This window comes from Amblyomma maculatum, chromosome 3 (assembly GCF_055883805.1).
Source record: "Amblyomma maculatum isolate TAMU_Amacu chromosome 3, ASM5588380v1, whole genome shotgun sequence".
Lineage (NCBI taxonomy): Eukaryota > Metazoa > Arthropoda > Arachnida > Ixodida > Ixodidae > Amblyomma > Amblyomma maculatum.
This window is the reverse complement of record NC_139346.1, coordinates 24,784,858-24,812,364: the sequence shown is the minus strand read 5'-3', so window position 1 is coordinate 24,812,364 and position 27,507 is coordinate 24,784,858. Positions and strand designations below refer to the sequence as shown.

Genomic DNA, 27,507 nt, shown 5'->3' with positions numbered 1-27,507 from the left:
GTGTTGCCTGCTTGTGTTGTGGAACGTATTCGGGAGCAGTTTCCATTGGCAACATACGTCTGCTTTCAGCACGCTTCGTTGGACGACTGAGAAGTCGGAAATGATTAACATTATTTTTTTGCTCTCTTTTATGCTTCATGTTCAAGCATTTCTACAGTGCTTTAGTTCTGTGCCATTACAAATAAAATACTAAGCAACTGAATACTGCTCCTACTTTCATTCATTAGATCGTGGTAGAGCCAGTATTTTGGCAAGTTATCAGAAGATTGAGTGTAAATGTCAGGAAAACAGCAGAAAATAGTCTTTTCCACATCTCTCACTGCAGTTTATCTCGAGGACGAGCCACACAGAGACGCTGATAGGCTTGGGCATTCTACAATTCTGAAATAGGGCTTTCCCATAAATAACACCTGATGAGAACGAGTCTGTCTACCACCCGTTACGAACAACAGCAAAGCTAAAGCGCTGATTCTTTTGTTTGTTTGAACATTTCATAATGGGTTAAATAATGTTCAAGGAACTCGTTCTGTTACCTTCACATCTCTTCGAACTCCTGTGGCGTTAACTCCGCTATGTTGTGTTGGTCATTATGACCAAAAGGGGCATAAGTCGAAAAAGTGACCATGAAGAAATTACAGGTTATGATCTGCATCTTTTGCCGCACATTATAAACACTACTTTATTCATGGAACTCCTGGTGAACCACTGCCACTGAGCCATTATTGTCTTGCTCCTACCGCATCATTATGCTTTCATTGCAATCATCCTTTCTATCATCTTCATATTACGTGATAGCACAGATCATGTTCCCCTCTAGCTATCAAGTAACATGGCACATATCGTGGCTAAGAAGTTTCATACTTGCTTTCCTGGAAGCAACTTTTCAGTGTGAATTCGGACCAGTCGAGGTTATTTTTTATGTCACCTGCTAGAGGCATGCTCATCAGAAAGAACACAACAGACTGTTGAAATCACTCATCGTGGCTAGGAATGCTCATTCGTCAAAACCCAGCCCATTGCATGCTGCATTGTAACCCCCCGCGAATTGCAACACGCGTTACGGCAAAGGTTACGACAACAGAGAGAGCCCTACCGCTAGGCGAAAACATAGTTGGCCGCGCAATTTCAGTTTCAGAGCTTTGTTGTCTGCTCAGCGACGGCGGCTGTCGGCCATGCATTCATCAGCGTCGAGACCAGCTGCACGCTGCTTTCCGGCATAACACACACACGTAATAACACACATAACAGAAATAACACAAATAATAATAACACCTTTCTTTACAGCAATTTTTTCTAACTTTCTGTATGTACGGCTATGGTAATGTAGTCAGTGCAGATATCTTCCAGTATTTTCCCATAGGTTCATCTACTCCCCTATTTCGAAATTACTGCATCACTGCTGAGGTTTCAATGGAGTCAAATGCTTTCTCGTGATCTATGAATGTTACGTGAAGGGGTTGGTTATGTTTCAACCATTTTTCTATCACACATTTGATAGCGTGAATATGATTTGTTGTAGACAGGCCTTTACGAAAGCATGTGTGAAAGCCAACTCTTGACAAAGGATGACGCCCTGCAAAAGGGCCGGTCTGCGAGCCAAGCAAAGGGAACGCTGCGAGGCTGCAATCTGCAACCCGAGCCATCTGCAGGTGTAGAGAACGATGGATAGAGAGAGCGGAGAACGAGTGAGGAGGACGTGTACCCGCCAGCGGCGCCGCCGCGCCAGACAAAGAAGGAGATGGGCTGTCGGACACAAACGAGACAAGATCGCTGTGGCCATGCTGACCTAATTTTGCAATTATTAAGTTTATTAAACCCAGTTTAATTTATTTGACTCCTAACAATTCAGAAGAGGGATAGGCAACGTACGCCCGAAGTAACCGTCCAGCCCCACCATGCCAGTCACCGCAACAGAGCATCTTCAATGAATACGACCAACAAAAATGGCAGACGACCGGGCAGCAATGGCGGGAACGACGACTCAGGTCAAAGCGCACTCTACGACATGGTAACCAGTGGCAACTTACCTCAGATACCCCAGTCAACGATCAACATGGCAGAAATCCTGCAAGCGAGCGTTCAGGCAGCAGTGAGAGAAGCTATCAATGAAATTGCCTTGCTTCAGACGCAGCAAGCAGCGGCTACACCCATCATCGGCGCGGCAGAGACTGCTCGGTTGGTGCCTTTGTTTGATCCGGTGTCTTCGAGCTCTTCAACAGCATACGCGTGGATACGGCGCATGGACGACTTTTTCAGAAGTCTACCATTGGTCAGACCGGCTGACATCTGGAAATGCACTCTCAAGGTTGGAAGGGCCTGTGAAAACATGGTATGACTCCCTCCCCTACGTCAACAAAACCTGGCAGGAATGGAAAGAAGAAATCAAGCGCGCCTTTCCCATGACAGCGGGATCGCAACGACTCCACAGGGAAATGAAGGAGAGACGACAGAAGCGAGATGAGCCCATGGAGTGCCGTTACTATGACAAGCTCTCCAAAGCTCGCCGTTGCGGCCTCACAGATGAAGCCTGCATTGAGTACCTCATCACGGGGCTCTATGAGGACGAGGTCATTACAGCAGTGAGCGTACGCACATATGAGTCACCAGAGGACCTTCTTCACTGCCTGAAGCGCCTTGAAGAAAGGTTAGGAAACATCACTTCCAAAACTTTCAAATCAGGTGGCCTCCCGAATGCTCATTTTCCCGCCATTTCCAACGCCCATAGCAACAAAAGCGAACCAATGTCGACCAACCGCGGCCGCAGGGACGCTTCTCCGAGGGCGAGGAGGAAGCCGCCATGGAATGAAAGGAGAAACCATTTTGCTTCAACTGCAGCGAGTACGGTCACGTGTCCCTCAAATGCCCGGCACCACCACAGAGGGCGTGACGCACAGCGTGTGGGCAAGTGGATCATCAAGAAAACGACTGCAAAGCAAAAGCAGAGAGAGGAATGCACATAGCTCAGAACGTCATGGGATTTGACCTGCGAGCCTCTGAAAAGGCGAACGAAAAGTATTTTATGACGGCGTAAGGCAAACGGCTCCGACATATGATCATACGTTGATCTTGGCAGCCAATGCGTAACTCTGCGGAAAGAGGATGCAGACCGCATCGGAATCGCTTACTCGAAGTTGATCAAGCCGTTCACTATCGGGGGTTACGGGTCAGGGCATGTGACACCGTGTGAAGAAGCATGCGTCACTCTCACGGTAGACCAAGCTACAGCGGACGTTCCTGTGCTAATCGGCCTTTTGCGTTTTCCTGTGCTGCCACCTCGTGCACAACGCCGCAACCAAATTGGCGGGATACTGCACCGCACGGAGCGCCCCTCCGCATGCTGAGCCACGCTGCGGAGCACGTTTTCTTGGCGCATATAATTTTGGTTCTGTGACGATGGCGTGTCCTGGGCAGCACCTGATACCTGGCAGGTATCAACGGATAAGTGGTGGCTGGGTGTCATACCCGAGGAATGCAGGGAAGCCCACTGATGAGCAAATTCAGCGGTACCTCCAGTCGTCCGGCATGCGATGCGATCGCCAGTTGAGCAAGGGCCACAGCTTCAAAGATGAGGGCTACATACGAAACGTAATGTTTCGAAACATTCGTATCAATGGGATGTAAGGCAAGAAAAAAACAGACCAATGAAACCAGAACCAGGAGTTAGTTTCATGCTACTATTCTGGCCATTTTTTCACTGAAATTTGAAGTAACCAGAACATCTGCATTAGTGAAATGTGCTTAGCTCATATTTTTTTTTTTCGGGCTTCAGCTGGGCCCACCCACATTGAGGGCTGGGCTAGTAGTTAAGGATTTCTTTGGGCTCCTCCCAGGCTAATAATTACGGCCCATGCAGTGCTCAAATTAGCAGTGTAAATGAAAGACACTGTGCAGTCTGTAATAGTTGTGTATTCTACCCCACTTCATATGTACTTCATCCCACTTTTGCAAAGTTCCTACGGGACTGCAGAATGTACAAATATATAAAAATGACAAGCTGAAGTGACTGAACCATGCCATGCTTCAGTACATTATGCTAATGTCTTAAACAATGACTTGATAACCCTGAGATGCACTGCTATGACTACTTCTTGATGCAGAAGCAGCGACAACATATGTGAGAAAAGAAAATTTAGCAACTCTGCTGCAACAACATATCTGGCAGTTTCTAAAACAGCTCTCTGGCTATTCCCAGTCAGCATGTGACACTAAATGTCCATCAAATAATGCAGCAACACCAGTAACCCATCAAGTTTCAATGCATCACGAGCAAATGGTAATCAAACTTAATGTGGATAGTCCATGCTACATGGAATTTCAATGAACACTCTCAAAGGCAACCAACTTGGTGGTGCTAGGGGACAGCCATTAAAATATCTGGGGTCTGACTTTGAGAACGGTCTTGCAGCAACTTAAGTTCATAAATAAAAAAAGAGAGAGAGAGGAAGGAAACAATATTCGACACCTAGAAACAAGCTTCAAATAATGGCAGGTTGATGACAGAAAAGTTTCTTCCATGTTTTTGTTTTAAGTGAAATGTTTACTACATTCCATAGCTTTTAGACGTGTGCACGTTTGTCCCCACAAGCATTGTTCTGGCAGGTGGTAGCTGGTCGCCGACTCCTCTGGTTGCTTTTGTTTCGCTGTCCGGTTTGTCGCACGTTGAAAACGGCTCATTGCATTCGCCCGCTTGGCCTCGTTGCTCGAAAAGTTGAATATCGTCGGTATGAAATCAGGGTGCCGCGGTGACATGAAAGGCTTTCCTGCTCATTAATAACAGGTTTCATTACAGCTTGCACAAATATTTAACTTCAGTACCTAGTTTGTACGTGTTACAAAGTGGTTCCTGCACAGTCTTGATGCGCTCGATGGCTCCCAAGTGCACCCTTGATAGCCCTGCCAACGAATAGCTTTTATCCAAGCTTCACGTCGAAGACGGTCTCGTGAAGCGCTTGGAAAGCGAAAAAAGCCGAGGCCGCTTCCCTTTAAACATTGTGTATTGCAACCAAACGCTACACAAGTTGTCGGCATCGTCAGGAGCGTCGTACTATCCAACAACGACCACCAAAACAACCGCAGAAATGCAGGCGCCGCGGGCAGCCGCCGGTTTGTCTACCCCACCGTCATAGCCGATCGCGGCGGCCACAAACCCACCAGTCTGCTTCGCGGCTATGCCGCTAGGGGTTGGGCGCATGCGCAGTCGCGTCCCGCAAAAGGCCGATTGTGCCCGACGCATCACAGTCCATACCCCTACTTGTGGGTCAACCATTTACTGAGCAACCACACGTCACGATTGTGAGGCGGAAGAACACCATGCGGATATTTGAGGAGCATGATAACATGGACGATAGCAACAACAGGCTTCAGTCAGTTGAAATCCCAGAGCTCCCAGAACGACCCGTATGCCTTTGGGCGAAGGAAACAACGGTGATACCCCCACAATACGTCGGTTTAGTTAAATTTCGTTAAGCCCCACGCCACAGGCAACGCACCACGCTCGGATGTGTTCGTTGGTGTTCAGCTAAGATGTCAAGGTCGAGAGCATTGCATACCACGTGTCCTCAGCGCTGACGGGGCCAATGAAACATGCGTCCTTATCATGAACATTTCTAATCATGACCTGACCATCAAAGAGAACGAGCGGATTGCACAAGCGGAAATTTGTTACCCGGACGATACGCCACTGCGAGAGGGTCAGTCGGACACCAGTGTTGTTTACCTTTCAATTATGCCTAGCGAGAACATCAAAACAGGCCCAGGTGTTACTCCTGAAGAGCGAGAAAAACTCGAACAGTTTGTTTGCAAATATCGAGACTGCTTCGCAAGTACCGTTTCAGAGATCAGCTGCACAAATGCCACTGAAATGAACATTAAGCTGACATCACCAGAGCCAGTGAAATTTCGCCCCTACCGACTCTCTTACGCTGCATGGGCACTCACAAAGGAAGTGATTGGAGAACTAAAATAAGCTCAGAATAATCGCAATGCGAGGACGACTCCGACCGGGGCGGTCGGTGAAACAGGACGGCCAAATGTGAACGCCAACTCTTGACAAAGGACGACGCCCTGCAAAAGGGCCGGTCTGCGAGCCAGGCGATGGGAACGCTACAAGCGAGGCTGCGATCTGCAACTCGAGCCGTCTGCAAGTGTGGAGAACGATGGAGAAAGAGAGTGTGAGGAGGACGTGCGCCCGCCAGCGGCGCCACCACCGCGCCAGACAAACAAGGAGACAGGGTGTCAGACACGAACAGGACAAGATCGCTGTGGCCATGCTGACCTAATTTTATAATTAATAAGTTTAATAAACCCAGTTTAATTTATTTGACTCCTAACACATGCGTGAGCCTTTGGTTGATTGAGGTCGAAGGTTGCTCCGATTCTTTTAGCGATTACCTTAAAGAATACTTTGTACAGGCAGATAGTAAGCTGATCAGTCTGTATTTTTTCAAGTCCTTCACATACTCTTGCTTATGGATTTAGATAATGCCAGCATTCTTCTTAGATTACGGTTCCGTTGAGGCTGTAAGGCATCGTGTATACAGGGTGGCATTGTGTCTACGATCTCTCCAGCGTCCTTCAACAAATATGCATTTACCTGATCCTCTACAACTGAATTCAACACTTCCAATGCTTCTATAATACCTTCTTTACTTTATTTTTCGCTGCTGGCGGAGCGTCCGATTGCTCTTCACTACTCTTATTATCATTCGACTGTCATTATAATCCTGATTACTTCGAACACTGCATATATCAGCGTAAACTCACATACTTTGACTATCTTATGCATTTTGCATGAAGCCACTGCTGTGCACGAATAGCGAGGTCAGTGCTCTGTAAATCTTGATTTATGCTCTTGGATTAAGCTCTTCATTGAAGGTCGCTGGAAATCATCCGTCATGGCTCGCTGGGGTTCTCGGCTGATGAGTTGGAGGCTTTCCTTGTGTGATGAATTTCCGCATCGCCTAATGACATCTCCCAGGAGCTGACGGACGTAGCCTGTCAAGGAACCAAAGCAACTGTCAAGATTGCTGTGCATTTTCATAGCTGTAAAGAACATTTGTGTTGCTTTCTTCAACCACGAATGGCGTTGAAGATGAGCACTTGCACTTATACAAGAGAAGCCATTTGCTATAGCAAACTTTTTATGGGAGTTGACCTTATGTACTGCTGCCATGAACCCTCACTGAAGTATGCATGAGACTATTCTAGGGGCTTTTTTTAGATGTGCTGTCTGCAAAATCAACTCCTGATAATAGGGCATATATGAACAGGATTAATCTGCCTTTATTGAGAAGAGCATTTGTATAAGAAAGCTAAGCCCTGTCAGGCTGAAAGAATGTGAAGGCTGTCATAGTTTTCGTGGCATAAATATGAAGGTTTCTATGCATATTCTGTGGGCTGTGGTGCTTTTTAAACTAGAATGGACCTTGTGACAGGATCCAGGAGTATACAGTCGAACCCGGATATATCGAACTCGAAGGGGATCGCAAAATAGTTTGATATATCGATAATTCGATATACAAAAATCGGCTTGTGATGGCACTTACGATGCAAAAAAACGATACCGTATTTGTCGCGTAATCAACCCACTCGCATAATGAACCCACCCTCCACTTTTGCACCCGAGAATTTGAAAAAAAAAAAAAAATGCGCTAAGGCCAGCTCGCTCACATGCAAGCGACTGAGCGATCTCAGCGAAGAGCGGCAGCGACAGAGCGAAAATTTTCAAACTTGTTGGAACTGCGTCCCTCTCGCCGCTCGAGCCACAGCGGCAGCTCAAGACAAGGTTTTTGTGTCGCCACGGCGGCAGAAATCACGAGCATTTTCGCTTGCATGTCAATGGCGCGCGTCAGTCCGTTTCGGTCGTCTCATCCACAGCTCATTGGCAGCGTGCCAAGATGCTGTGCAGCGATAAAGTCAGGGCGCATTTATCTTTTGATAGCTCCTGCGGTGGTGGGGAGCGAACTTGACAGAGTGCCCGTGATGGCTTGATTGCACAAGCCTGGTTCGATTTATCACGCTGCGCTTGGGGCGGGCGTCATGATCGCAGCAGCTGACCGCGTGCTTTCGCTGATTCATAGATGCAAGGATAAACAATAAAAAAAAAAATATGCTCTTGTTTATTTGGGATGTAATTAATATGTTTATTTACATCCCCGCAAAAAAAAAAAAAACCTGCCGCTTCTTAACATCCGCAGTCGCTATATATACGCTGTGCATACAGCACAACGATAAGAAAGGATGACTCTCGCAAAAAAAATAAAAAAGAAAAGAAAAAAGAAGAGAAAACAGAGCTGCCGCTTTTCAACATCTGCAGGCGCCATAGCCACGTCAGCCGCCGCGCTGCCGCACGCAGAGGATTCACAACAAAAGCTGGAGAAAGCGTCCGACGTCTGCTGAAAACGGGCTGAGCTGGCTTGGCGCATGCGTTGCGCGTGCTGAAGGAGAGAGATAGCTCGGCAAAAGAATGGGAACACCCACGCACATGGCTTGCAAACGTCATGTGTTGGCGCGTGGAAAACGACAACGGCAGATGCGCGCGCCTTTGGGGAATGGGCGCGGCGCTGCAAAGACCAGCTGTCGTCTCTCATTCCTTCCGCGCGTGGCTTGAAAATGTCACGCAGCAAACGGCCAAGGGTGATGCGATTGTCTTTGGGGAAGGCACACTTTCCAGTGCGTGGTGCGGAGTTCGATATATTGAACAACCAGTGAAATTGAGTTCGATATATGGCGCAGCTTTCCTATACTTTTACATGGGATTTTCAAGGGGATATTTCGTGAGTTCGATATAACCGGGTTCGACTGTACTGCTTCATAATGCGCCTGTAACTGGTATTTTATTCGAGCCACTTCACTTCTCAGCAGCATGCATATAAACGGAAGTTTCTACATACTTACCAAATGTTGGTCCTGTTTGGACCTTTTGCGCGGTAAAGTGCCCTTTCCTTGTTTTGCTTAAACGGGCTTTCCAACGCTCTTTTCCTGCTCGGGTTCAAGCCTAATGCTTCGAAAAGTTCTCATTAAAGTGCAGGGCTGCAAGCCGAGTCCTGAAGGGAAGTTGTGGAACCGTTGCAGTTTCCTAAATAAAAAAAATAAAATAAAAAAAATAAAAAAGAAAAAGAGAAAAAGAAGCATACCTTGTTTTATACCACATGGTGAATATGCTATGGACTTTGGTGCGAACCGGATCAGCAAACCGTTGAACGCCTCCAAGGAGAAGGTTTGCACTCTAGGGGAGAGCTGACGCAGATCACTCAGCAAGCGTGAACATTCCAAGATGGCTCGAATCTTGTGGAAGGCTGGAGAGTTTGTATAGTGAATAAAACACTTCACAGTAAAACTTTTGTACCTTCTCTTATCCGTGGGCTGTCTAGCCTCTACTTTTAATCCTGGTTGCTGTTCAAAAAATAGTCTCTCGTTGCATTATTGCGGGATTGACATGGGAAGAGTTGCTACTAGTGTTATAAGCTTCAGACTGCAATTGCCTAAGTTGTATAAAATAGGCTTCAACTGTCAGACTTGACTACCAAGTGCAGCCTTTCTGGTGCTGAATCTTTTGCACATACCAGCACACCTCACTACTCGTGAGATTGCGTGCTTTACTTTTATTACCGCATTTTGAATAACCTGTCAATTTGTGCTTGACTTTTTGGTTCTCAGTGTCCTGAAGCAAACGTTTCACTGACTTAGTAAGAAGAATTGCAATTTCATCTCTTAACTGCACACCCGCGACAATGCCTTGAAGAGCGTCTAAATCTTGGCACTACGCCAACTGCGCCGAGCGCGTCACCCTAGCAGGAGACCTGATCAAAATGTAGGCATACGGAGGTGCTACCAGCGCACAGCATGTTGGCAAGCTGCCATGATCAGCGATGGCGCGAAACTGTGGAACCCGCTACGCAAAATTGAAAACCTTCGGCAGTGTGATTGAAACTGAGCAGGGAGCTCTCTCACTGAGCGAGAAAAAGGAGAAACTCAAAGCACCAAGCGTCACATGCTACTCATATTACTGTACCCTTGCCGTTCTCTTCTTGTGATCAATGAGTAGCATCGCTTCCTCCGCCGGCAACCGGCGTCTTTCAACCCCGCCTTTTGTGACTTGCAAAGTTCGCAACCCCTAACTTCGCAGCGGCACAAAAAAAAAAAAATAAATAAATAAAAAAAAAGTAAATAAATAAATAAAATAAAGAAGATCGGTCAGTGGTTCAGCCCCAGCTAGTTATTAATCTGCATTCACCTGATTGCAGCTTTAGTGCTACATAAGGAAGCTAAGCATCTTGCTGAGAAACTCCGTAAGAATCTGACCCCACCTGGACAATTTCACATGAATTGCAAAACTCGTGAGAAAACTGTATAGATTTCCTTTTGGCCCTATTGCTGCAACGAATGGATACGAAATAAATATTTATTACCTGAAACCTATATACTTTGATGCACTAGCTGCATAATAAAAATCGCACTATAAATTTTTAAAAATAATTAAATATTTACCTTACTGTAGCCATGCTTTGTTCACAAGAGGTCCATGCAAGCATTGCGTAATGTACCCTCGTGTCCAGAGTGGTCTTGCAGATGTGATTGAGTAAGCTGCGCCATATTCTCATTATTAGGTCCGCGTCTCCATTTCCGGCTGCAGTCACATAATAAATGTGGTTGACCACTCTTTGTATCCACCCATTGATGGAGCCACAATGTTGGCTTCTGCTAGCAGCTTTCAGTTTTTTCCTAAGACCTGTAAGAAACCCCGTGTATATAGTCGGATATAGTGACTTCAGAGATTATGTTAACACGTACCTTTAGCAATGTGCCACACGTCAAAGAAATGCCTCAGCTTTGGCCACTTTTTTCGTATGTGGGCCAGTATTCCAGGATGCCGATCTAAAGAGTAAAAAACAAGAGCATAGGATAAAAGTGAGATCAAATAGGGAATATGCATAGTGCAGTTTTTGTCCCGAAGAGTGACCTAGTAAATTTCATATGTGTACCAAGTTTATGAAGACGGGAAGGATTTCTTTTCGCACCAGAGGTGCCCTGCCAAAGATGGCCTTGAAGACGACTTATACGGTTCCAGGAATGAGGGATTAAATTTGAATTTTTATGCTAAAAATTTGCATAATTACAAGGTTAGGCAATCCGAAACAATTTTATAGCAAAGAGATACAACAAAAAATAAATACATAGAAATGGCTAACAAAAACGCAAGCACCTTACTCAGTAGCATAGCCGAAGATGCATTACATCTGACTTCAGCCCAGAACCCTTTTCCGGACTCTAGGGTCCGGATATAAAGGAGCCCGGAGTACATTGCAGATCACGCTATTACGGTAAATTTGCCAGGCGATTGGTTCATAACTCATGTGACACGGCTTCCACACAACATGTCATAGAAAGAAGGCGAATTGTCATTCAAGAATTTTGGCATCTGTTTCTTTTTATTGGTGCACACAAAATCTTAATCTGCCATTTGCCCAGTCTGCATTGTGGGTTAATAAAAAAATTAGCCCGTTAGGAGGGCTCCTCTCACTAGGCTAAAGTACCTTGACCACAGTTTCAGTTATGATGTCATATTTTCAGCAATTGTTTTTTTTCTGAATTGGGGCTTTCTAATTAGCATTGGAATAATTTGAATATATTCTAAAATTTTTTGAGCTCCTACCTAGGCAGGTTTTACTATCCATCATTTTATTTTCAGTTGCCTGTCACGTGTCAGCAGGTGTAATAGCATGCCGTAACTAGAAAACAGGAAAGAGATGACCAAACATGGCAGAATAGTATGTCGTAACTAGAAACTGCAAAGTCGCGGCGAGGCTAATTCTTCCAATACAGTTTCTGCAGAATGTGACCACTATTTCTTTTTTTTTTTTTTGCGCCTGTGGTGCGAGATCGATTTAGTTTTTATTTTACTGCAGTTATTATACATTGTGTTTAACAAAGACAAGGCAACAATATTTCCGCAATCGCCTGTTTCTGAATGTCTGCAGTCGTTAACAGGCATTCAATATGTCGATTTCCTTCATAGTTGCATCATTTCGTATTCAAAAACTCCAACATTTGTACACACCTGGTATTCTTTGGCTTAGGTCCGCTGCCCTCTTCGGACATTCTAGTACATTTCTTTTGTTTTTCTTTTGTGGATTATCATTTTTCTGTAGTATGAATGTATATATGAGAAGACGTGTGCCAAGAATGAGGGAACACATTATTTATCTTAGAGAAGTTGAACGATCACATTCAAATACCTGAAGTGAAGGATCGAACGCGGGTGCCAGCATTTTCAAGCTTCTTCAGGCTCCTTTTGAATCCTTCTTTTTCCATGAAATTGCTGTTAGGCACAGTGGCTGACTGCATAAGAAGGGTCACATTAAAACTGCGGAACTGACGTCATTCAGCTGTTTTTCATTTTCTTACCTCTCTGACTATTTGTTCGCAGTGCAGGATGCGGTTAGTCTTTGTGCCAAGTACAGAGCATGTCATGTACTTGGCACTGTGGTCTGGAGAGCCGCAATGACCATCCCCTGCTAAGTCAAGTTCCTCAGCAGCTGTTTGTTCCAAAAGATGATCTTGCTGCTCGTGGTAAAACTGGGCAAAAAAAAAAGGCAAAATCATATGCCATCCTTGGCATCCCCAGCAGGCATCAAATGAAGATTATGCTGCATTTCCCTGTACTTCTAGCTGCTGTTGTTGGACAATAGTAGTAATTAGCTACAAATGGGTTTGTCCAATTTTAGCTTGAGTGCTGATAATTTGGTCTATTAGAGTTGAGTTCTAAAAAAGATAGTAGTATAGCTGTGATATAAGTTCTAGTAACTGTTCTTGTAATTAAGGTTGCAATGCCTTAAAGGGACACTAAAGACAGCCAAAGATGGTATGAAAATCTAATAAACTACATTTGGTAGCACTGTCGCCGCATATCCGGCAGCAAAAAATCGAATAATTGCTGAGATACTGCGATAAGAAGTTGAGGTTTTTTCTTGTTCCCACCGATCGAATTCAAACTGTGCCCTCCAACTACGTAGTTGGAGTTGAGTGACGTAAGCGGAGACTCCGTGATAGCTAGCGAGCCGGCGCAGCCCGCGGCGTCGCATCCCTCAAGGGCCAACATGGCAACAGCGTACTCGCAATGACGGCCTCAGCCGAAATAAATAAAACGATGAAGAGAGTAATTTACCGAGCGATGGGCCTATAAAGGAAGAAAAAAAAACAGAGCGCTTGTAATGCACAATACTTTACATGTTTCTCAAGCTTTTTCGCTCCTTTTGCACTGTGTATAAACAAACCGAGCCCTCGGTCATCGCAACGCTTCCTGACATGTTTACATACAAATAAGATTTAGTTACCAGCAAAATAGTGTCCTCGCTGCTGCGCTCGTCAGTTTTGAAGCTTCGTCGAACTTTTTTCCTTCAAGGTTTGTGCTACAGTTCCGTGTTCAGCGAGAATTACGTCCAGGGTAGCAGAACATGACCGAAGTGCCGGCGCCACAACATTTGCCAGCGCTGTGAAATTCCACATGTTAAAATGGATCCAGTGCACAATATAGTGCGCATAGGCATCCAGAACATTAGTTGCAAGACGTGAGAGCAGGCAGCATGCGCCGATGATTAAGAAGTTGTAACTTTTAGACCGGCAGCAGAAACACTTTATTGTAAATGGGGCCATGACATAAAAACTAGAAATATTTCAAAAATTCCGACAGCGTGTTCCGACGGCGCGGCGTAGCCGAGTGGTTAGCGCCGAACGTTGCGGAGCAAGCAGAAGCGAGTTCGAGTCTCAACCCTACTGGCTGTTTTTTTTTTTTCTTTTTACAAATTGATTTTTTTTTATCTTTTGTAATTTATTTCTGGTGCTTCGTTATTTTTAGTTTTTACTTTTTACCCGAGGCCCTTTTTTTCCGCCGGGCGACGAGCGCAATATATCGCTCTCCTTGGTATGAGCGGCAAGTATGCCCCTTTTGTTTACGACGCCTGCAATATAACGTTGAAGGTCTTGTTGACGCAGTATATGTTGGTCAGATGTGCCATGATTTAGTGAACAATTGAATGACAATGCGTTTTTCCTTCGGTACTTAGCATATGTATGCTTTTCGTGGCGTACGTAGCTGCAGTCGAGCGGTCAGGTTGCAGTCGAAGCGGCGACGGCGGCGATATGTTGGCGCAGAAGTGTGAACGAAGGAGCGTGTTGGCGGCAGCGGATTTCGCTCGCTCGTGCCCCCGAATGCTAAAATGGGAACCATCAAGGCGCATCAGCTGCTCCAAGCTCGTAATTCAGGCGCTGCAGGTTCAAACAAACTATCCGAGTGCGCACGAAATGCCTGAGCCGAAACATAACCAAAACTGAAGTGGGCGCCTGTGGCGCCTCCAAGTATATTTTTGTATTTGCCTTGCAATGTTTACGTTGTCTTTTCGCCGTCGTTTACGTATGATAAAAGCGTGTTATCATGTTTGAGAAAAAACGTACTACCGCATTCAAACATGCAACGTAATTCGCATTTGTCAGCCTCCGGGATCCCTAGCGCGTCACGTGATTTGTAGTTGCGAGCCTCGGCCGTTTGGCTGTGGTGGCGATACCTGTATTTCTGTTATTCTTCTTTACTACCTTATAACAGCTCTGTTTTCAGTAAGAGTGGTCTTTTTGTAATCAGGAACTGGCATTCTATCGATGCAAACCCACTTCCTTTCTCTCTTTAGTGTCCCTTTAACCCTTGTCCTAGCTAGAATGCACTATGCTTTTCTTGCAACGCATTTTGTGTCTCTTGGCAACAACGTGGACAACATATTATCTTAGTGCTACCGCTGCCGCCGATATGTGGATCACAGAGACAATTTTATTAATTTTTGCCATTCAACTGAATTAATTTAGATTTTAAATCGTCCTGGTACATTTCCAACTGAGACCTGCGCATCCCTCTTCATGTCAGGCAAATACAGAGAAATCTCGTTGATACAATTCAAGTTGGTGCGTTTTCTGGCGTAATTTTTTTATGTTCCCGCCAATGTTCTACATAGGCAATGCATTTTTGTACGGCTAATACGATCGAATTTTCACATGCGTTTGGATAATACGGTCGCGAAAATGCATTGAAATCTCGCGTCGTTTCGAAAATTTCTCTGAGAGGCAGCAAAAAAGTGCTAGCTGGGGGCGATAGTAGCTGTGGTATCGGTAACGCTCATGGCCAATGTTTCAGTAATATTGGCTCGCGTAATGAACCGCCCCCCCCTCCCAGCTTTTGTCTTTCAGAATTAGCTCTTTTCTCCAAATTTTCGAAGGAAGTCCCGCAGTTTCTCCCTATCCCTGACCATGGTAGCCTGCCAAGATCCGATAACATCTTCGTCTATATCTTTTGACCAGATCTCCTATGGGGATGATATTCAGAGTGAAGTTGACACAGTGCTAAGCTTCAGACGCTCTTCGCGGATTTTTCTCGAGTCGGGAGCGAAGGGATGAAACTCCGACTCATTTTTACTATTAGGGATGAAACTCCGACTCATTTTTACTATTATTATCGGAAAAGCTTGCTTCTGGACACTAAGAAACAAAAGGTCTAGCACAAAATGACAGGATATTCAATGCACGGTAATAAATTTAAGTTGTGTGCCAAGTATGCTTCATTGAAGACAGAAGGGTAGTAGATACTTGGGCTTGTTGGTACATGATCGAAGACATCCTTGTCTTGGTGCGCTACATTTTGTTCCCTTCATTGAAGACCTTTTGTGACCCGTTTGGGATAATACGATTTTCGGGTACGTTTTAAACCGCGTATAAACCGACTTCAAGTATAAGAAAATAATGCTACTGCCTGATACTTACAGCTATCATTCATTGCTTCGTTGCACAATGTGACTAGTAAAAATTATTAAAAAAAAAGCACTGAGCTGCGTTTCCTCGGAAAGTACTCGTTAGCTGAGAAAACAGTTCAGTGCAAACAGCACTGCATACGCAACACTTACCTAGCTCACGGCTGCAGTTTATTGTTTGAACGTTTATGGATTGTAGCCACCGAAATGCTGCGGCCACGGGGCAGCCAGAGAACAGCAGACCTGCTGCCAGCAGCACATTTACAGCTGGTTTGGCACCAATAAGTGGCTGACTTTGCCACGTTGCCGCATTCTGGCATTGTTGACACGTGCTTTTTGCAGTGACCAGTGAACTGGTTAATGAAAGCATTGTCGCCCATGTCTTGTGACATTTGGGACAGCAAGACGGCAGCAGTTGCTGCAAGCAACTTTCAAAAACGATCAACTTTCGTTGCGTACCGCTTCAGCTGGGTTCAGACTAATACTGCATGTGGATGGTGTAGCAGTGTTCTCCAGATGTACGGATGTAGAAGGCACCCGTTCTTGTACTACGTAGTCACTGCACATGAAAGCATCACATATGATGCAAGAAGACCCATAAATCTGCCTTAGCTGTAACACTAAAGATTAATCCTGATGTCATTCCGAAGATGAACGTGTCAGAGTAAGGTGTTCAGCAGCTTGGTTTATGTTTGACATTCTCGTAAATATGTTTGGAAGTTTCAAACTAATCATGCATTATCGTGTTCGAACAACTTGAAATATAGTGCTTAGCTTGTAACCTTGTGATGCCTTTTGTTTGTATTTTAATTTTGAAACACAGCTGATGCATACTTTGTGTTTCATTTGTTTCATCTCTGAGACTCATTACTGCTGCTGGAACCTACAGTGCCGTCTTAATTTGCATTTGCTGCCTTGTTTTTTTACTTCACCTCATCATTTTTAATTCTAAAATCCCTCTTCCTCTCATTTCATTTTTTTGCTGAGGAGTACGTTTTGGATATCAGTGTTTTTCTTCTTGATCATGATAGATGTACAATTTGCTCTGCCTGATGTGTGGGCCTGTTTCCCTCTCCTGTTTTGACAGTCTTACATTCTTTTGCACATTAGAAGATTATTCATTCTTTCAGTACATTTCGCATTGTTGCTTGCACGTGCAGAGTGCGTCTGCACGAAGTCCTTGAATGAAAGATGTTATGCTGTGTAATATAATAAATTTATATACTATGTTATATAGCTATACGTTATATACTGGAGTTATGATTCACCTCTTTCTGTTTGCGTCCTTATAAGAGTGGAATGTATTTTTGACTTCATTTATGCAAGAAACTGCTCAGTGCAGTATGATGGTATGATGCAGAGTGAGGCTAAGTATCCGAGACAGAAAGAAACGCGCCAAAACCGAAAGGAAATCAGGAGACAGAAGCATTCAGCATATTCCACAGAGTAGACTGTTCAATATAACATACCTCAAAAAGTGCTGTTCAGGGTTGCTTCTGAAGGCATGTAGGTGCAGTCATTCTCAGCTGGTGCTGTCTCATCAACATCCACTTCATCTTCTGATGCCTCTTCATTTGAAAATGATGCCCATTGTACAGGTGTTGAAGAGCGTGCTTGGCAACCCCATTGCAGTACTGTCGAATCGATGAATGACTCTGGTGTTCCTGTTACTGGCAGTGCTCCATGAAAACTGTCGGTCTGAACAGTTGCTGTCATCAGCACCTTGACAGAAAAGTGTGCCTGCGTGCCTGCGTAACGTTTATGTGTTACTGAAGTGAAATCACTCCAAAGATTCCAATATTCTCTTACTTCACATACATGAAGATGAAGCAGTACACTTCTGGTTATTTTTGCATTCTGTAAGTACTACTCGGGCTGCATTGTACATGCTTTCTTTTATGAGAATACGAAGCATTCATTACAGCAATTACATAATATAAAATATGAATACAAACAACTATCAATAATAAATCTCCTCGTTGTTTTACAAAGCATACACTCTTACCAATGTCAAGACCTCTGGCGAAATCGCACTGCACCTGCGATGCAGCTGTGCGCAGTCTTGTTGCAGTTTGAGTGCTTGCCTCGCTTGTTGCTCGAAGGTCACCTGAAGTATGGGTGGCTAATGCTTGCTTTGAAGAAGCGCATCTGCCTGCAGCAGCCTGTGAAGAAAATACCTCGGTTTAAATTTTGCAGAGCTTTTATTCTTATATTCTGTGCTGACATCACATTACATTCCTCAAATGATGACATATGTAATATGATACATTCGTAGATAAAAATAACTAAGTCAAACATTGCCGAAAAATTTAGTTTCTTATAGCTCCAGGAATGTCCGCTCCTAGACATAGATCTATGTTTTTGCATTGATCAACTATAGAACTAATCTGCCACTTACGTTGTAAGGTGCCGCTGCCACGATTGCCTTGCTCTTGGCTCCACATTGTGGAATCTGGGGCTGGAGAAATAAGGTGACATAAAGCGTACGGCTTTAACAGGGATAATTTCTTTGTAAAAGAAATTGTTACTCGTGAAATTTTCTTGCATATACAGGATGCTTAGAATGCAATTTTATTTTTCTACAGCCTAATACATTTTTATTATTATCTAACATTCGCTGCCTCTGAGGGTTTGTTTATGAAAAGATTTTCTGTATTTCAAACTTCGTACATTTATGAATATTCGACAAGGTGTACTGACACACCCTTATAAAAATAGGCTGTGGCTAAAGGTACGTCGGACGGACCCGATCAATGGTCTTAAAGGTACGTCCGACGGACCCGGTGCGTTTTTCTTCGGGATCCGTCCGACGGATCCGGGAAATATTTTTCAGAGGTACGGCGGACGGACCCGATCGGTAGGGTTCTTCCGACGGACCCAACGCATTTTTCTCCGATATGGGCCTTGGGATCCGTCGGGAAAGCCGGATTCAGATGTGGTTGTAGCAACAACATGGTAGCCATATGTAGCCAAATCGAAGTTGGTATGAGGTATACGTGCGAGGTGTAAGAAGTATGTACTACATACTGCATGCGTGAAATGTGAAATTACAAAGAATAGTACAGTGGCAAGAATAGTGCCTAGAATGGGTGATATACTACGTGATGGCATGATGATAGGTTTACGTGAGTTGGACCGCGGCAGGGTGGCAAGCACGACCAGAGCGCAAGCGCATGTAATCGCGGTGTTGATGGCCAGCCCGCGGCCCGCACGCCCGCTCATTTGGTCCTCGTTGTTATGTGGATTAACGTCTACGACGGTCGTTATGTAATTATGTAGTTTTGATTCTTCAAAGTTTCCTCACTTCCATCTGTGATGAGATGCGTCACGTAACGCATCGCTTTCTGCTCGCATTGAGGTTTGGTGCTGCAAGTTCTACGTAGCACAAGCGGCGCTGAAAAAGCTGGGCACCGCCGGCGTGTCTCTAGCCCAAGCATCGCGTCATTCGTGTTTGTTGTACAACTGGAGGTGTGGTTTGTGCTTACCGTGAGATGCTGTGATTACGGATTACGTCCTACTAGAGTGCTGAGTGCGCCGATGTCCGGACGGACATCAGTGTGTCCGTTTATGATCGGCGATGTTGCACGTGCATGTCAGTGTTTATTAGGTGCAGTGGTAATTTATTTACACGCGCTGTGCAACAATCAGACGAAAATAAGTCATCGACAATTTGTTAGCCTGTACTACAGAGCTCAAAACTCGGAAAATGGGAATGCACGATGCAGTTTTCGCATGTTGGAGTGGACCGAAAAATAAGTGCCCAGCCCACACCGCCGGGATGCGTATTACTACAGGTGAAATGGTTCAGGTTTCTGTAAAATAGCTGCCTGGCACAGCACCTTTCTAAATGTTCAGGCTTTGTACTATTGTTGAAGGCCACTTTATCATTAATAAAGGAACGAATATGCTTTATGTGTTAATGACTAATGCTTTTTCAACATATTATCTTCATTTTTTTTTTTCGTTTTTCCTTAGTTTCCTTTGTTTTTCATGCTAGACAAACACAAATAGTACACTTTTAAACTTGTCAGTCCAAAGCTGAACATGAATATCTGCCATGCATGTGACAGCTTTAATGCTAGAAAGGTTGACATGTATAGCATGTACGTACACGCTGCGACATCTTAGTGGCACGTTAGGCTACTTGCCCCAAGGTCGTGATGTTTAATACCAGTGATGGCAGTCGCACTTTGGTTCAGGTGAAATGCAAATGCTTCTGTTTTCTGCAAGATGTCAATTCAAAGTACAAAGCCCAGGCAGTCAAATTAGTCTGGAGCTCTCCACTACGGTATTCTTCATAGCTACATATGTCACTTTAGGATGTGAAACCCTACATGCCACAGGTAGGCTGCATTGTTTTTTAGATTTTGTAACCTCTCATCTATGTTTTGCAACATTTGGCTAATTTTAGTTCCCAAACAGTTGCTAAAGATGAAACCGAAGCAGTTCTTGGCATGGTTTGCTGCTTAGATTAATTTGCTAATTGCAGTTCTTTGAAACTTGCATCAATGCTGGACAGTTCAAATAGCAAGCAGTTGAATTACAGAAATGATGTGGATCATGCATTTCAGTTCTGACAAGTGGAAAGTAACGGTCCCCTCCTTGCATGCATAGGTGCCTTTAGACAAATACATACTCGGGTGTGTGATTGTGACGCATATCAAGGGTCAACAGAAGGCCATGTGGAGCCAGTGTGATATTCTTCATGAAGGCTAAAGTAAAATTGTACAACAGCTGCTGTACCATGCAGAAAAAAAATTGACATTTAGTGTATGTTTAACTGACCATGAATAGCATCTTACTCAGAGTATGATGTGATATATATCTGGTTTAGCATCCCAAAATAACTACGGCTATGAGGAACACAATAGTTGAGGGCTCCGGTATAATTTCGACCATCTGGGGTTCTTTTACATGCACTGACACCGCACGGTGCATGACGGCCTATTGTTTCGCCTCTATTAAAATGTCCCTGCTGTGGCTGGAACCAAATCTGCATCTTTGGGTTCAGCAGCCAAGCACTCTAACTACTGAGCCAGCACAACGGGGCCAAGTATCAAAATGCATGCCATTACATTTCTTTCTAGCCTGTGGTTTTCTTCACAGAACTAATGTATACAAGGAAAAGTAAACAGCAAGAAAACACTAGTTTTATTGCACATTATATTCACATTTCAGCAAACATTCTCTAGGAAAAAATTTCTCATAATGTTTTCATGGAAACCATGAACAAAACAAAACAATGCACTTACTCCACTCGAATTATTAATGGGCAAGGTTGCATCTATGCTACTACACTGCGCTTATCACAAAACCACAAGCCCCATCTGCTTTGGCCAATCACTTGATGGAACTAACGGAGACAGATGTCGCACACCACAGACTGGGGGTCTCGCAACATATCTCTGCATATGTTGCATTTCAATTTCATGCCTTTCCACTTAGTTTCAACTGTTGCCAGCATTACTAGTCACCCATCTTTTCTGAAATTCCTTTTTACGCTGTTGGGATCAGCATCCTTGTTAACGATGGTCTCTGGCATTTTAGATGCTATCATTTTCACATCTTCCTCATCTGGAAGAACGAAGGAAATGACAAGCTTTGAGCAGACAAAAAATTAGGGAGACTCCTAATCTCCACCTGTAAGGGTATGGTGTGCCAGCGTTAATGGCTCTTGTCTGCAGATCCCACTGTGGATTCTCGTTAATTTACATGCCCTTTGCTACAAACATTACTACTAATTCCTTAATTCATGTCTCTGTTATCTCAGATATACTCATTAGCATACGGTCGTAGGCTGCCCTGTTAGGTGATAGACAACCTGGCATAGACCTCTGTAAGCCTCAACCTTTCTTAATTGGAGCTGAAACGTTGAAGCTGAAATATTTCAAATATAACTTTGTAAGCTTGGCTTAACAGCTCCTGCCATGTCGTGTGGCCTCGTGACATTTGGCTCGTGGCACTTTTGGCTTGTGCACAGGGGTCATCTGTTAAACACTGGTTAACATGCATGAAAAATACATTTTCACACAAACTGGTGGCAAATGGTCAAGTGGTGCACTGCAGATTCTGAAATGTATACCTATATTCATGCAAGGATTGCATCATCACATAACATGATCAAGAGTTCTATCAGTACCTGTAGTTACATAGCATTTCAATGCCCATTAAAGGACCACCTCAGACAATGGTTGTTGTTATCTCAAGACCTGTTCTAACAGCGTACTGACGCCATTCCACTGAGCGATGGACATGTATATGCATACCCTAGATAGCTCATGATTGTGGATCTCATTTATTTCTATGACTTCCAAGGAGTTCCTGTCGTCAGAAACTTTATGAAATCGGGACAGTAGTCTTGAAAGGTGATGAAAAGAAATAACCAGGTTACCTTGACGCAATGCTAAATTACAGAGGGTGAATATGCTGCATGAAGATACCAAGAAGCTTGTACAAAGAAAAGTGAGAGTGAAATGGCAGGATTTTTGAAACATTGAAATAAACTACAAACTATACTTGTCAAACCTGTCATTAAGGAATGGAAATCATGCAGTAATCAAAAACACAACATGGAGGACATTTTAGGTCATCTTCACAAAACACATACCCAAACCTCACACACAGCTTCATACTTATGAAAGAGGACAAACCAATATGCAAGGTGTGTGGAGATGAACTAACAATAAACCATATCTTACACATGCGCCAGAGTCGAGAAAAGAGGAAACATTTTGTACAATTTCCAACAGATCCATTTCCATCCCAGCATGATCCTAGGAGAGACGTGCAAATTTCCTGCATTTTTGTTTTCCTAAAATGTTCCTAAACAAGCTACATCCTAAAGAACATTTTAGTCATTACACACAAAATAAATACATTAAACCTTGTTCTTGGTGCATGGCAGCATTAGTCGCTTAGGCACCATAAAAATCAACACAATGCTGTAAGGTATACCTTGGTTAGCTATGTTATATGAGACAAGCTTTCGGCCTGGTGTGGTCCTTATTCACGTGACAGCGCTGTCATGAGGGTCTATGTCCCAGCGATCGGAAAGTGACCTATTCCAATAATTTTACAAACTGAAGGTGATTGTACAGATTTCTAAAGACTGGAGTGCTCAACTGTTTTATCAACGTCCGCCTGCTTTGACAGCCTGGAGTGAAACTGTTGAAGAGAATACATTTTTGAACATTTAACGCGTTTCTGAAGGCGTTGCTTTCAATTACGGGGCCAACAAAAAGCAGGTGAATGTCAAACGCCGCCTAGATAGGCTTTCTAGCATGACAGCGGTGTAGCGTGGAAAATCGCTCCGCCGATCCATCGCTGGCGCCGCTGACTTGAAAGGCGAACTGTTCAAACTTATATAGCTACTGACCACACCTGAAACACTGAATTGCGCATGATCAAGGCAGAATTTCTCTAACACTGAGCACTGGTAGCTATCGATTTCGCGCCCAATATTGTGAAAATCTGTCCTCTCTTCGATCATTGATACGTCCACGGTTGAACATTTATGCGCCTCGGGGTAGGCCAGCCGTGGGAACATGGATGCGTGGTTGTAGCAACGATCGCTTGCATGGCACACTCTGCAAAATTCCAAGAGTCAGCTTCTTCAACGAAATGTGCAGCGCACATTTTCTACCGCGTACCTAAGCCCGGCGATGCATGCATATCGATCCCGATCGTTTCAAAGCTGCGCGGCCGTTCAGTCGGGTCACGCTAACCTCGAGCATGCGGGGGTTTAAACTACATGTACGCAAACTTCAACGACAAGAAAAAGATGCAGCCTAAGCACTTTAGTCTAGTAATCCCCTATATACCAAAGAACATTGCTGTTCACAGGGAATTCGGATCATTCACGCTTCCGGCTTTCCGGTTGTGCACTCTTGCGGTGCGGTGCAGTAGGTCTTCGCCTCGACGAGTCGATGTGCAGGCCTCTAGTAGATTCGGCATGTCTTCTGCCACGGCTCTGAGGTAGAATTTAAACGAAGAATTTAGCTAAAAACATCCTGTTTCCTCGGTCTGCATGTGAGGAACGAGCATAATGCCATTTCACATACATACTTTGGACTGCCGAATGTTCAGCTGCACGACGAGGTGTATGTGTGTTGTGCCGGCGCTAGATCTTCAGAGGTCGATGCAGGACCTAAGACAGCGTAAATGCTAGGAATAGCTCGCTCGCATTACGGGCAGATCGAGGTGATAGTTTAGTGCGAAGCGAAAGCTGCTCGTGAATGTGCGTATCTCGATGCCAGCTGGTGGAGCTGGTGCAGTACGTAGCATATCGCCTGCAGCTATGTGCTTGACAGCGATGTTTGCCGTAGTCAACCCTAAGTGAAGACCGTGATCTATGTTAGAACGGATGCACTCTTCGTAGCACCTCATCGAGAGTCGCGGCTAGCTGATATCATAGAGGATGAGATCCATTCACGCGTAGCAAGCGGAATAGGGCCGCGTTCGACGTGCATATAGCCATGAGCCTGTATATCGACGTCCGCCGTATCTTTACGAGAATCGAATGGATCCGTCGGACGTACCTTTAGACACTTCGTATAATAAAACTGGTCATCGGTAAACCATTAATTAAAACAGTCCAAAACGGTATATTCCGTTTTTTCACATGCAACCATGCCGACTTCAGTTCGTCACCTGAAGTCACAAGAAAAGTCGGCATTCAGTTCGAATGAATTAAATGTGGACTACCCCGCATGGAGGTAGAGATATAGCAAACACCAGGTAAGCTGGCTATTGAATAACCGAACACAGTGGGTCGGGAAAGGTGGAAGAAGTGGGAGGTGACGATAAAAAAAAAACGCAAAAAAGAAAACGTGTCACCTTCCAAGGAGGGATAAAGAGGCGAAAAAGAGCGACCGCGAATGTGAACAAAGCCGCTGAAAATAGAGATAGAAAGGCAATAAAAAAAAAAAGGAAACAACCGAGCTTAAGAACCAAATGAAGGCCTAGCTGGGAAGAGGAAAGCAGTGCACAAACAGGCTACAAGCGGGGCATGCAATCGAACGATTGTAAGGATATAAGTGTCAAATTTAAGAGCCAACAACTTTGTGAAAATGTACACTAATATAAACACAAACCTTTTTTTTTTTTTTTCCCGAGAAGTTGGAACGTTCTGGTAACAGATAGCTTTAAATACTCAGAGATGTGCGCCATATACTAGAGACATTTAATCTCAATTCGAGCAACCGGTAATATACAATCATTGCCCCCAGAAAATCGCTCTAGTCCTGTTTTGGTGCAAATACAAAATGAAAAAAAAAAAGGATAGCTTTAAAAAGAAAGAACGAAGTAAAGTTAAAGGACGCAGAGGCTATAGTGTGCGCTTATAATTCGCTTCCGCTAGATCATCCTTATAACGTCAAAATGTTTAGTTTACTATATATGGCGGGATATGCACAGCTCTTAACATTCTGCGATTGAGAGGTTGCTCGGTTTCTCACCAAGAACAAAAACTGGGCCATAGGCTCGAAGCTACAGGTAGCAATTCACCCAAAAATTTGACTCGGGTGTTCCGACGCCTTCACACTTCAGATTTTGCAACCTTGCTGTAAAGTGCGGAAATTCAAAAATTTTAGCGGGACCGGAAAGCTCACACTTGAAATAATGAAATTTCATGTGCTTTTGAGGCTTCGCTCTTTTCAAAGTCAGCGAACTGCGACAAGAATTCCCAAAGGGAAAAATAGTTAAGTTCCCTTGGAAGTATTTCACGTGTAATATCAACCTTGTTATAGTTTTCCTGGGGGAACAAATATAGCCTGATTAGTTCTGCAAAGAGTAGCCGGCAAGCAATCCGATTATAGTTCTGTAAGCAGTAGTTGGCAAGTGTATCTAATCGATTACTCATATTTCGTACCACACACTCGAAAAATAAGCACGCGTTAATGTCCCCATTTAAATTCGGCCTTATATTAATAGCTTCCGTATTAGGTGCTCGTTATTTTTTTTTTCGCGTTTTTCCATTTTCTCTCGGTGCACGCCAAGAACTGCATTATAGACGATGCGCAATTATAAGTGCTTTTATTTTTTTTTTCGCTCCGCATATCTACCATTTACGCTAGTAAAGCGTCCGCACTCAAGTGCCCACTATGAAAGTATTCTCTCGTATGTGATAGAATTAATTTTTCATATTTTATCTGAAGTATTGCCCAGCTGTACTTGACAATTTTTTTTTGTCCATCTGTACAGCTGGTTCACCACTTGGTGAGTGGCACATAAAAAATGAATGTCCGTGATATATGTACCTGTTAATCACTAACAAAGAATAAATGCTTGAGTCGCGTATACGTCCTTTTTTTTTTTCGGTAAATACCGCAGTGCTTTAAATTAGTACGGTTATCTATAAATGTGTTTTACTCGCACACTGTATTTGTCATTTCTATGAGCGGTGATTAGGGTACAGAAATAACACCGATTATAAAGATATATTACAGATTACTGACAATTTATGGATAAACGTTGTTATATATTGATAAGCACAAGCTACAAAATGTAAGCAGGTGTTCTTAAATAAGGTTCGTAAAAGATAAGGTCTTCCTAAAGCGGCCTTACAAAGCACAAGCTTTGATTCACATGTATGCTGTTTTTCTCCGCGTGTTAGTAGCGCTCCTCGGCAGCAGCCTTTATTCCCTCACGGGAAGAACGAATAAAAAACACCACGCTCCGTTGCAAACATTGAGTACAAGTGTCTCATCTGGACGATTTATGACTGTCCGCAGGACGAAGAAACGTTGAAAGAGTTTCAAATAGCGATTCAAACATCGCGCGCTGCACCGAAGAGAAACCCAAGCGTGCACGGCGTTTCCAAGGGACGTAAAGGAATTTCAGTGATTATTTAAGCATCTGGAATAACTAGCTTCTTTATTAAATATCGTATTAATTGCGTAGCGTGTGAAAATAGCTGCATAGAGAACCGCGCCCTTCCTCTGTACCCGCCGCTATCCCCGCGGCCGCTTCGCGCCGAGCGGCGATCCTGGCACCCCTGTTGCACGTCGCGCCCTCTCGCGGAAGCCGGTTGCTGTCATCGCAAAAGCGGCCCGCTCTGCGGCGCCGGTCGTCACACTGCCCAATATTCTAGAGCACTATAGCGGTGGTAGTGAACCGCTAGGAAGGAATTATTTGCGGTCTGAATCAAAACTATTTGATATTACCAGTTGCGAAACCTATTTACGAATAGTTGCGCAGCCCACGCCAATTAAAGAAAATTGTGTCTTTATAAGTTGCAAACTTTCAGATTGTTCATAAATGCACAATAGCCGGTAAAATAAAATCAGTTGAAGAGTTGCAGTAGCAAAACATTAAGATATAACAGCCATAGAGGTAATTAAGGCAGAAAAAGAGAAAAAAAAAAGGGTTTCAAGAAGGCAATGACAGCAATAACAGAAAACTTCTATTGACCTTATTGGCCGCTTCTAAATGACGCGATAATTCATAGGCACGCGAAACGTGCCCAAAGGATTAGTCCCTTTTTGAAGCGGAGTTTCCCCGCTGGTCTGAACTGTACCGATAATAGAAAAACTGAGATGTCGGTCGGTTGCCTTTGACCGGGATAAAACATATATATGCGGGCTGTTTTCTTAGCCCAGTTAAAATGGCTTGGATAATAAGAACTCATCTCCTCTCTTCAACTTTCAATGCAGTATAAATTAACTTAGAAGCTTTCGGAGGGGCGGCCAGACTTCGGGGTTCGGCCAATGCGGCGGTCTAA

General features: G+C 44.1%; 1 protein-coding gene, 1 long non-coding RNA gene and 1 pseudogene across 5 annotated transcripts; 1 reads left to right on the top strand and 2 right to left on the bottom strand.

Moving 5' to 3' along the window:
• The first annotated feature begins 2,053 nt into the window (after nucleotides 1–2,053).
• LOC146194363 (uncharacterized) lies at nucleotides 2,054–2,960 on the top strand (annotated as a pseudogene).
• A 3,528-nt stretch (nucleotides 2,961–6,488) lies between these two features.
• Nucleotides 6,489–18,404, bottom strand: LOC146194362 (uncharacterized). Of its 4 annotated transcripts, none has more exons than XM_084597373.1 (10): nucleotides 18,187–18,404; nucleotides 17,794–17,950; nucleotides 17,258–17,536; nucleotides 12,406–12,576; nucleotides 12,237–12,339; nucleotides 10,792–10,875; nucleotides 10,489–10,729; nucleotides 9,135–9,296; nucleotides 8,896–9,076; nucleotides 6,489–6,993 (listed from the first exon to the last, which is right to left on the bottom strand). In XM_084597373.1, exons 4-8 carry the CDS (start codon nucleotides 12,469–12,471, stop codon nucleotides 9,248–9,250), a joined length of 543 nt encoding a protein of 180 aa, XP_084453499.1. In that variant the 5' UTR covers nucleotides 12,472–12,576; nucleotides 17,258–17,536; nucleotides 17,794–17,950; nucleotides 18,187–18,404; the 3' UTR covers nucleotides 6,489–6,993; nucleotides 8,896–9,076; nucleotides 9,135–9,247. The 4 variants fall into 4 exon arrangements, with proteins under 4 accessions (XP_084453499.1, XP_084453500.1, XP_084453497.1 ...); XM_084597374.1 differs by having other exon boundaries at nucleotides 8,896–9,044; XM_084597371.1 differs by lacking the exon at nucleotides 9,135–9,296.
• A 2,512-nt stretch (nucleotides 18,405–20,916) lies between these two features.
• LOC146194361 (uncharacterized) lies at nucleotides 20,917–24,344 on the bottom strand. Its single transcript, XR_014705874.1, has 2 exons — nucleotides 23,853–24,344; nucleotides 20,917–23,757 (listed from the first exon to the last, which is right to left on the bottom strand). It is a non-coding gene; the product is annotated as an uncharacterized LOC146194361 (long non-coding RNA).
• Between the last annotated feature and the right edge of the window lie 3,163 nt (nucleotides 24,345–27,507).